General features: G+C 33.1%; 1 protein-coding gene across 5 annotated transcripts; it reads right to left on the bottom strand.

Moving 5' to 3' along the window:
* Positions 1-308: 308 nt before the first annotated feature.
* On the bottom strand, positions 309-11,061 carry LOC124362188 (ATP-dependent RNA helicase DDX54). 5 transcript variants are annotated; one of them, XM_046816469.1, is made up of 12 exons: positions 10,948-11,061; positions 9,792-9,983; positions 8,579-8,746; positions 8,138-8,493; positions 7,891-8,059; positions 7,052-7,262; positions 5,924-6,150; positions 4,343-4,543; positions 3,899-4,025; positions 3,181-3,373; positions 1,853-2,142; positions 309-521 (listed from the first exon to the last, which is right to left on the bottom strand). In XM_046816469.1, the coding sequence occupies exons 2-12, from the start codon at positions 9,981-9,983 to the stop codon at positions 355-357; spliced, it is 2,301 nt and encodes a 766-aa protein (XP_046672425.1). In that variant the 5' UTR covers positions 10,948-11,061; the 3' UTR covers positions 309-354. The 5 variants fall into 5 exon arrangements, with proteins under 5 accessions (XP_046672425.1, XP_046672429.1, XP_046672428.1 ...); XM_046816473.1 differs by having other exon boundaries at positions 9,792-9,998; positions 10,948-11,046; XM_046816472.1 differs by having other exon boundaries at positions 9,792-10,002; positions 10,899-11,023.
* Positions 11,062-11,649: the final 588 nt, after the last annotated feature.

Here is an 11,649-nt window from a genome sequence, read left to right as displayed (position 1 = left end):
AAACAAAGCATTAAATTTGTAAAAATTGGGACTGACTATTCTACAACACAAGTTTCTTCTGAAATGTTTGACGAATTTTTTATTTATTTGTATTTTTTCAATTTTTAAGGTGATTTATTAATTTTTATTCTAAACATTTGATTCAAACTATGTTTAAAAACTATAGTCTCTTTAATTAATTTTAAGTACAGTAGCCTTTGCATGAAAACAAACTAAGGTTTGGTTTATTGAAAAATGCCACTGTTTTCTGATTTTCCATGAACATGGGTCAAAGGAGCTGTTTATAAAATATATACAATGTATTTTGTTTAAACATTTTAATTTTATAAACAATTTATTTGATTAACAACCAATTTAATTCTTTTTCTTCTTTTTTCCTTTCCTTGCATTCTTTTTCTTCTTCTTCTCTGCTATGATGCGCTGTTTCAGGATCTGGTCAGTGTTTTTCAGTTTGATCTTAGCTTTCTGTTGGACTTTGAGATTGTGCCGACCCCAGCGAGTGTTGGGAGTTGTTTTTAAACCTATTGGAAATAATACAATCGTCAAGAAAATCACTTTTATCTGATAAAACTTTTAAAATAATTCAGAAATGTTTGTGTATATGTTGCACATTACAAAAATATTACAATAAATAAATTAGTTTTTATTTTCAAGATAAACAGAACTACAAACTAGGAACTTTATGTAATTAGGATAGTTATTGTGCCGTATCTTATTCCTTTTTAATGTCTGTCTTTTTACTTTATATGTCACTGGCGGATATAGTTCAAACAACCTGCCAGTTGTAAGTAACAAAGTCTGTCACTGTGTTAATTCATTAAATTAAAACCAAATCCCTTTTCCCACTTCACAATAGACTTTAGTAACAAATTAGCTAATTTAGATAAATACAGTACCGGTACAGCAATAATTTGGATTAATTACGCTGGATTATCGGGGAGTGCCAATGGCCAAGTGGTCCAAGACAGCCGGCTTTGAATCTGAGTTAGAGATAGTGCAGGTTCAAATCCTGTCTGTGACTGTTGCACTATTTATCAGTACCATCATCGACGTTGTACTGTATCGACTATTACCCTTATTCCGTTTGATAAGATTCTCGCCTCACACACATCAGTAGCCCATGATGATGAGCAGAACAACGCTTAAAAGGGAATCGGCTTCTCCTTAAAAAAAAGGCACTGGGCTCTTTCCAGATTATACAATTATCTGGACTTTTGAAATTAAACCATAAGAGGTTAGTACATTTTTCAATTTAAAACTGTAAAAACCATTATTACTTAAATTCTTTTAATGAAAACATAACATTCTTTGGCACAGCATTGCAATTAATTTAGTTGTTTTATGAAGAACATAAAATATGTCACATTTTATTCTAGAATTGCTACAACAAAATACATCTGTGCATGTCATCAAAATGTTGCTAATTAATACACAACTAAACAGTATATTAACCTTTAAAAAATCATGTTTGGTCATTAGTTTTTGTGACAAAATCCCAACATTTAAAAAAGAAGAAGTAGGGTTAGTGATCTCTCACTGTTTTTTAAGCCTTGACATGTGTCTCTGCTGCTGTAAATGATTGTGTAGGTCCTGCTTCTTGAATATCACTTTCATTTTCGTCCTCATCCCATTCTGCTGTTTATGTATTACCTCTAAATAAAATAGTGTTCCCAAAGAACGGAATAAACAATGACGTTTCCATTATCACTAATTACAGAATTATATTTACTAAATGCAATTTTTCACTTGAATCAAAACCAGATTATTGACACTCTACTATATAGATAATATAATAAAGTATCTAAAGACATTAAAAGATTGTGTTGAATGTTTATATTCAAACTATACATACGTGTATTGCTGTCTTCTTGGTCCTCATTGTCGCTACCACTATCTTCGCCCGCCTTGCTTCGCTCAACCCAAGCCTTGTACCGTCCACTCTTGTACGTGGCTGGGATCCAAGTGCCAGACTCGGACTTGATCTTGCCTACCTTGCTGTTGGTATCGACCCCCACCATCCGCTTCCGCTTCTTGTCCCACGTCATCCTGGCACGGTGACTTTGTCTCAGAGCCTGATCAGTGTCTCCTGTCATATCTAGCATTGCATGCGCTGCCGTCTGTTGGAAGTTCTCCACCGCAAGTCTAAAAACCATTGGGCAAGACATCAAAAAGTTTGATATGAGTTACAGGTGTAATTATTTTAAATTGAGTAGAAAAGACCAAATTTTTTTCTACCCACAACTAAGAGATGTATCAGAGGTGCCAGGATACACTATTTTGCAAAAAATGGACCCATCAACAGCAAAAGGAAGAGCGTAATCTTAAGTACTGAAGTGATGATGTTATCTTTTCTTGCTTTGGAAAAATATCTTTAAAAAATACAAAGACATGTATTATGAATAATTGTAATTAATATGAAGGGAAATAAATTCAATTTTATAGTTTGTTACAAGGAGTATTGCAATAAGAGCTTTGAAAGATCCAAGGTTAGTACTTTTACATAAAGATAGATAAAAATGTTTTTGTATGTAAATTTAGAAGTATTAACCAAATTATATGTAAAAAGTGAACTGGTTATGGAGATAATTTCATATGTAACTGATTACAAAACACAGTATCTTACCTAAGGTAAATAACAATGGCAAACCAAACCAGTGTGTACTCAATTTTTTTTAAATTACCCATTTACATTCCATTCTAAAATTCTGCATATACATAGTGTGACTTATAGCGTAAATAATTTTTTTTGTATTAAAGGTGACGTATCTTGAGCTTGTAAAAACAGTTTTTGAGAGCATAAAAAAATTCAAAACAAAATTATAATCAAATTAAAGATCATTTCAAAAATTACGTTTTGTATGTTTATTTTGAACGTCTTCACAGCACACTTTTTTTTTATCTCTTCAGACGAAGGTGGACTCCAGATTCCAGGAGTCAAGTCTGTGTTAATGTCAGATTTACATTACGAGGAAGATGAAATGGAGGTGAACTCAACAGTTCAGCATTGATTCAACCGTTCTCATCGTAGATCTGGTAAGTGTACATGATACAAGAGCCTTTGTTCGGCAACATGTGCTGGAATGCACAACTCATTCTTAACAGACTCAGCTTAAAAACACCATTAAAAGAAGCAGTTAATGTAATGTAATTACAATGCTCTTATAACTTAATCATATTCACCCCTGTTCTGTGTGAGCATCTGCCGGCTTGTAGGGGATGAAGTGTTCCTTGTCCACCCCTCCCACCTTTAGCCTCTTGCCTCCACCTCCGATCTGAGCCTCCCTCCTTTTGGCTGGCAGAATTACCCGACTGAAAGTTCGGCTGATGTCTGCCAAATCACTCAACTCCAAGTCGACTCTCTTATTTTCTCCAACTACAATATACATATAAATACATAATACATATTTATTAGGCATCTTACTTTTACTCCTAATTTAAAGCTATGGAACTGTTGCTATAATAAAACTATGCTGTTTATTGTTATTGTGCCTTCAATATTAAAATGTATTAGTTGTTAATCAAAATTTGAAACAAAAAATCTTTTATAGTAATATGACTAGTTAAATTTGCCTATTTTCACAACTGAGTCAGAAAATTCTCTAGGGAATTTCATTTTAACAATGGGTACCATTGATTTCAAATGTTTTCTGAATGTTGTCACTTATTTTCAACTGAATTATGCTACATATTTGTTCCATTATAAAAAGAATAAAACATTTTTAGAAAAATTTACACAAAAATTTAAATACAATTTGATTTAAAACCGAAATTAAGTAAAATATTTCCACATTAACATTTTGACTTAATAATAAACTGTGTATGTTGAAGTTTAGTACACAAATTGTGTCTCACACATAATAAGCACATAGTGATATCTCATAATATAAATACAACTGACCTTCATCTGTGACTTTGGGTTGAAGTTTCTGTTTGAAGTTCAGGATTTTCTCATTATCTTTATTACGTTTGGTCTTCATAACTTTGTAAGATTCTATACGAGAACTTTGCCCAAGTTCGAAAACAGTCTGTAAAAAGCATTTCAAAGCAATGTAACACAACTTATGTACATGCAATTTTTATAAATTGTAAATAAAATTTATTTTATTTTATATTTATTTCTTAAAAAGTTACTATTAGAATTAAAAGAACATCCTAAAATATAAAATTAAAACCGTTTTCATAGAATATACACGCTAGATAAAACTACTAGATTATTCAGACTAGATATACCTTTAAAGGATAACTTTCAACACACCTATGCAGCTATAATTTGGTGAAACATTTTAATCGTCAATATTTTTAAAAGCACTTATGCAATTTGTCCAAACTCTAAAGAACTCACCCCCTGAGGCTTAAAATTCTTTATTTGTGCAAGGAAAGCTGCACGGTCAACTTGAGGTGTGGCGAGAGCAGTGAAGGCAGGATGGGGGCCGAGAGTGTTGACAGGTAGCTGCTTTACTCTCCGTACACTGTCCACACTCGCCCCCGGCCTTGACTTGAGATACTGCTTGTAAGCATTCTCACTGACCACCCTCTGGCTATTCTGTAAATGATGAAAATCCAGATTAACACATCGGTAAAACAAATATTTCTGACATAAAATATAGGGCTAGTACAATGATGTTCGTGATTTAAATCATTGATACTACTAGGTTAATAAATCTTAACCTTAAAGCGCTAGTTCATATTCTGATCAAACGTTAAGTTGTGAAAAAAAATCAATGATTATTTATACCTAGGAACACTCAGGTTTATTTACAAGAAAAAAAATATAATTTTTTCAAGCTTATGATAAAGTTAATAACTTAATAGGTATTCAAATGTATGCAATGTAGACGTAAATATCCATAAAGGCAATTGGTGCTATCTTGCCTAATTAAAAAAACCATGTTATTATTTTTAACTAACACTGAAATATTATATCTGGGTTATATGGATAACCACTGATAATTTTGCAGTAAAATTCTAATTTGGCGAGATAAACCTCAAAACATTCATCTGGGTAGAGACTGGGTTTGATCTGGTTTGGATTAGCTAAATTTGCCATTATTTACAACACAAAGTAAAACACTAATAATCTTGAATTACTGACTGAAACTTGGCTAATAAACATGGAAAGTTAACAATAAATAAGTAACCGTACTGGTGTTTATAGCCGAATTCTGATTCAGGGGCATTCGAAAATGAACAGCTAGCTGTTGGCATGCAACTTTCTATAAATCAGTGATCACCATAAATTGCAGTAAAAAATCACTTTTCTTTAATCCAAACTGGAGAAATGAACACCTAACTGTTTTATGTTGGATATTTCCAATAGCTAATACTTTGTTTGTTACAGAGAGGGCGCTCTGCTTCTATTATTGCTATCGCGCTTTAGCTATCAACTCGGCCAGCCGTACTTGCAAGGTTATGACTATCAACTTAAAAGAAACTCATAAAGTTATTTATCAGCTGTTTGGTATGTCAACCATGTAAATTGTATCATGGCTAACTTTGATGACAAGAAAGCACTTTGTGTGATTTTCACAACAACCAATCATTTGTAAGTATGTAACATAATTTTAGTGAGAAATTTAATGAACATTCTCCCATAATCACACCATTCACAAGTGGTACTTGACTTACAGGGTGCCTTTGTAAGAAGATTACAATATCCATTGAAGCATCAATCAGGACACTCTTGGAAAAGTGTGACAAGAACTCATTTATAGACTTGATAATTGTCACAAGGGGGTTCTCACATTGAACATTTATAAAAGAGTGCCATGGGATGAACATTTCTGAGTTATTTGATAATTGTAGCCATTATTATTGTTTGTATGATAAATAAAACAAGGTATGTATTTAAATTTGTGAATATGAGTTGTACTACCCCTATACAATTAAGTTTGTTGTACACTTAAGGGTACAGTGAATGACTCACAAGTCCTGAGTTGTTGTTGTGCCAAAGCTGTATCTTGCTAAGTTGGTCATCGAGCAGATGTTGAGGGATTCGCCCTAACGCTCCTGACTCCGCTGTGGTAGCGCCTTCCGTATCTATCAGAGGCAGGCTGCGGCCCAGGAACAGCTGGAGGTCCAACAGGTAGCACAGTTCATCACCAGCCACCAGCGAATATGCAGTACCTGGCCTTCCTGCTCTGGCACATCGCCCTGTACATGAACACAATCATATTATTTTTGAATTGAGATCATCATATTTAGTCAGAAATTAATTGAAGATGTTTCATATTTCTATTGAACAAGGTACAACACCAAGTGTTGTGTAACAGGAGGTTGCATGCAAAATTCCTAATCTAAAGCTCATTCAGTTCTCGGGATGTCCTTCAGGGAGATAAAGAGACAAACAATACAGAAAAAAATTGACACAAAAATTACTCTTAGCCAAATTTCATTGTTGGACATGTACCATAATAGAACATATTCTTGTCTATGTAGAAACAAAGTTTCACACAACATTTAAAGTCACAGATGAAATCTTTCTCAAGATATCTTACCACATGATACTTTAAATGTTTTTGTTCATGAAGTTAGATTTCCTAGCAATGTCCAAATAGTCCAAGTTTCGGTGAGCTATGGAAGGTACAACAATGCAAGAGTGCGCTGAAATCAAATATTGTCACGCATTCACAGACTTAACATCACCATTCTATTATTTTCTTGTTTAACTCTACAAATAAAAATATCACATTTGATTGTACATAGTTTTTTTTTTACAAATTTATTTATTATGCAATTTTCTCGTTGACATCATGGTTCTCCATAAGACGAATCTAAAAATATTCAAGCTCAGCCAACTCCCATACAGTGACATGTCCCATCATCGAACTCAGTGTTGCTAACATAGAAATGAAGCTTCATTGGATCTAGAGGTCAGTTCATTTTTGAGATACTGTGAGGACAAATAGACAAAACTAACTTTTTCAGATTCTTGAGTGATAGGCTTCCCCATAGCTAAGCCAATTATATTAAAACAGAACAGTTGTTATTTCTTATGGTTTCCTGAGACTTACACTCAGTTTTTGTAAACACTCAATTCTTCCAATTAACTCACCGACTCTGTGTACAAAAAGCTTGGGCTTGGCAGGGAAGTTGTAGTTGATAACATAGTCCAACGAAGGGATGTCGAGCCCACGGGCTGCCACGTCTGTTACTACCAGGGCTCGCACCTTGCCAGTCTGGAACTTGGCCGTGTTGATCTTCCGAGCCGATGGGTCCAAGTCTGAGTAGATAAAAGTGTTTGACACTCCAGCCTGATCCAATAACTGACACAACACACACAAGTTATATTAATCATAAGTCTGAGCCTTATGATTAATATTATTGTTTACATCTACAGCAAAATTTACAATGTTCCATTGCAAAATATTGATAAACATTGTCAATGATGCCAATTCTTAGTTACTGTCATTGGCGCTAATACATATTTGCTCTTGGTTCAATTAAAATGTTTGTTTCTCAAATAATAAGTTCCTTTTGTCTTTAGTAAATAAAAGTTATAGGTTTCAAATTTCTTGGTACTTTATTTTTATCTCTCTAGCTTCCTTATTTATTACATGTGAGATATTATTATGCATGGACACAATATAGCCTTGTGTTTTGAGAACAGTTGATTGCGTGATTAAAATTTTGAATCCTTTTAGTTATTATATTTCAGATCTATAAGTCAGGGCTCTTGTTTCATCACACTGCTTCTGCAAACCGAGACTAAGTTAAATCTTACCTATCATTGGCAGTACAATATGAGAAATAGTATTTTTTGCTATAAATAATTATTTGTGATTTACTATTGAAATGGTTAGAGCTTTCTGCAACTTTTAGACATATGTCTACATTTTCTGTTTAGTATAACATTATAAAAACAAGTGAAATTATAATTATGTACAAACCCACCATGTGTACATATTCCACATGATGCTTGGTCGCTACGAAAATGGCCACCTGCCCATCACTAGGCACAACATGGTCTAGCAAACACGTTAGAGCAGCAGGTTTCTCTTCAGAACGACACGAGATGAACGACAGCTCCAGCGTGTCAGGCAGCTTGCTCTCCACATCCAACCTAATATCGACAGGCAAAATTCAATATTTGGGTATAAATTTTTACAAAATACAATCTTAAAAGTGCAGTAATTTATACCTGAGTAACACTGGATCTGTGAGGCCAGCTCGGGCAAACTCCACGAGAACTTTGGGCAACGTGGCGGAGAAGAGCAGTGTCTGTCGTGAGTCCGGTAGTCGATGAACGATCTCCCGCAGCTGTTCTCCGAAACCCATCTCGAATAAACGATCGGCCTCATCGAATACAACATACTCCACATCGGAGAGGCGTAACTCCATTTCAACACAGAGGTGGAGGAACCTTCCAGGTGTGGCCACAAGAACATCAGGTTTACTGTGCATCATTGAGAACTGGTTGTCCATGGAGTCTCCACCCAACACCAGAGCTGCACGCACACCACAGAACCGGCCCAACTCTTTCACGAACTTGTTTGTCTGCAGAAACATTTTCTTGTTTAGTTTTTTTAATTAAACTGGATCAAATCTAAAATATGTATTTCAATCAGCAATTATGTCCTACCTGCAACGCGAGTTCCCTTGTTGGAGATAGAATCAGAGCCTTGGTAGTGTTCTTGTTCTGTCTGACCAACAATTTCTCAAATAATGGTATCAAGAAACAGGCTGTCTTCCCGCTACCTGTGCGTGCCATTGCAACCACATCTCTGCCTTCCATGATGAGTGGGATTGTCTGTTCAAACAAGGAGATAGTAGTATATTTGTTTATCCACTTTTACAGGATACATTAATGCTTTTAACTTCAATAGAACTGTCCAATGTAATCATTGTATTAAAATAATAACCATTTAATGGATGATATTTTGAACAATAAAACCACTCTCAATATTCTTAACAGATTTTTATTATAACCCTAATCCAAAAAATACTCCAGAAGAAAAATATTGCATATGAAAAGATATTCACACAAAAAATATAATTTGTGAGAGGTTTGAGAAGTCCCTGATACAAATTTTGGTTATTGTCATTTCCTAGAGGAAGTACTTATACTTTTCAGTCATTTTCAATTATTACTTCTGATTTGAAACAAGCTAATTAACCAAGAGTATGCATTCAACTATTTTATCGGAACCCAAAGGACTTTCATAGCTGTGCATGATACCTCGATTCACTAGATGTCAAACCAAGTAATAGTCCAGTGTGGCCAGAGTAGAGTATGCGTAAAAGAAAATTCAAACGTTAATTCTTTAATCAAGAAGGTTATTTTTAAAGTTTCTAAGAATTGGTAAAAGTAAAAAGTGATAACAGGTGAGCCATATAAAAGTCGTTTTCAATAATAGTCCAATATGGTTGAACACATGACAATGATGGAAAATAGTTAAATAATGAACAGAATATTCAATGCACAAACCTTATATGTCTCAAATTTTTGTGTATTTTTTTCACATAGTAAAATACTAAAACTATTATTTGCAATTATATATTTATAATAGGGAAGGTACGAGCAACAAAAAAGGATACGATTAAACAGAATGAAACTTCAATTTCTGTAAGAAACTAAATCAACCTTAAGTGGTAAATTAAATACAGGATAAATCAAATCTGCACTCAATCAAAATTCAATGTATTCACTTGTTCAACATGAGCACACTCATTAAAAATAGTTAGTGATGCCAGTCTTTAACATTTGATGTGGAACATAGCATAATTAATACAGAAAGAATTACAAATAAACTTACATAGCATACAATTGTCTTCAGATAAATTGGCAGACCTACCTTTCTTTGAATTGGAGTCGGAGTTTTGTATCCTCTTTTTTGAATTCCTTTGAGAACCAATGGGTGAAGGCCCAACCGATGAAAACCTCCCAATTTTTTTGTGGAATGTTTTTTTGTTGTTTCTGCTTCATAGTCTTCATCATCATCAAATCCAACAACTTTTTCTGAGCTTTCTATGTTTGGTAACACCATCTTTAACACAAAAATCTGTCTACACAATTACAATAAATATTATGATATTTTATATATCACCTGTAAATTTGAAATTTTTTCCATGTTTCAAGGAGATACCTCAATTTTTAGTACCCGGTCAACAGGTTATTTCCAGTTGTTCACCGAGGTTAACAGCTAACGGCCAGTAATATCCAAAATTAGACACTTAAATTTGTCTGATTACTTGAAATTTACAAGCGGTATAGAAAATGGGATAGTAGTTCTTTGTTCCAAGTTTCATTGAGGTATGATCTTAATTTTTAGCACTCTGTCAACAGGTCATTGTCGGTTGTTGACCTGGATCAACAAAATAGGCTAGTCAGACCCCAATACAAGATTTAGCCAGGGAGGGTACAATAAGGGGACCCGGTTTTTTATATCGAAGAATATAATCATTGATACCTAATATTCGCATCTCGAATCCTAGACTATCAATTGATATAAAAGTATAGATGAGAATACTGAGCTTGTAAGGTTAATTAATTGGGCTGATTGATACATTTTCAGTCACACTCGCAATGTCAATTCCCTCATGTGAGTAATCCAGTTGCTGAAAACACATAATTCTATCAATATTAACAACTGAATTGAGCTCGGCTATAGTATTTATTATTTTTTGTTCAAAGTAATTTTAAAGATCATTATATCAAAATTATATACAGATATAGCTCTACCATGGTTTTCAGTTCTGCAAACTAATTTTGGTTTTTACAAACATTTAAATTATATTTTATAAAAATAATACTAACAAAATAAAAATGTTCATGTGCTTTGTCATTTTGATGTGCTCATTCCAAATACATTTAGGCCTATTCACAATACAAATTAACAAGTGTAAATATGCTCACAGGCACGTGCGGTCATAGCAAAACAAATATTGTGTATTATACTTACTATGGTAATCAAAAAGTGGTTTTAACACTAAATTAGCACCAAAACTTACCTTTTATTTCGATTATTCTGTCAAAAATACATATAAACTATTAACTAGGTTATGTTCATCTTGAATGTACACATGTTACATGTATTGGTTTGAAGGTTTGGTCTCTCACACGTCGGTGGTGATGATGTACGATTGCGAGAAATTACAATCGAAAAGTTTCGATTGACAAAACCACTCGAATGTAAATTGAATAGCCAATTTGTATTCGAAACCATTATGAAACTAGTGCACGTTATTTACTGATACCATCTTCATAATTTGTCATGCACTATTTGCATGGATGCATTTAGATACCTATAAATTAAAAATAAAAAAAGTGTATTTTAGAAAGTGTATTATAAAAGTAAGAAATATAATAATAAACAATTGAATAAGTACTTATATACAACTTAAAAGAGCAATTTATACTCTCAACAGAATATTCATGCATTAAGTAGTGTTATAAAGATTTATATATATATATATATATATATATATATATATTATATATATATATATATATATATTATAGAAGTAAAAATATAATATCATTAAAAAATCACAACAACAATAATAATAAAATTCAGCATATTTTAACAAAACCCAGTAGTTAAAAAACGTGTACTGTGTTAAAATTATAAAATTTATTGTTTTAAAATTAAACAAACTGCTAAAACTAAAATTAAATTTCTATTCACAAAAAGAACTTAATCTAATTTTTTT

This window comes from Homalodisca vitripennis, chromosome 5 (genome assembly GCF_021130785.1).
Source record: "Homalodisca vitripennis isolate AUS2020 chromosome 5, UT_GWSS_2.1, whole genome shotgun sequence".
NCBI lineage: Eukaryota > Metazoa > Arthropoda > Insecta > Hemiptera > Cicadellidae > Homalodisca > Homalodisca vitripennis.
This window is presented reverse-complemented; position numbering and strand designations above follow the sequence as displayed.

Excerpts from the sequence above, each read along its gene's own strand:
- LOC124362188 (XM_046816469.1), bottom strand. The coding sequence starts at position 9,983 with ATGGTGTTACCAAACATAGAAAGCTCAGAAAAAGTTGTTGGATTTGAT. Across the intron at positions 4,026-4,342 it reads AGAATTTTAAGCCTCAGGGG|ACTGTTTTCGAACTTGGGCA; the intron begins GTGAGTTCTTTA and ends TGCTTTTTACAG. Across the intron at positions 522-1,852 it reads CCAAGAAGACAGCAATACAC|GTTTAAAAACAACTCCCAAC; the intron begins GTATGTATAGTT and ends TATTTCCAATAG.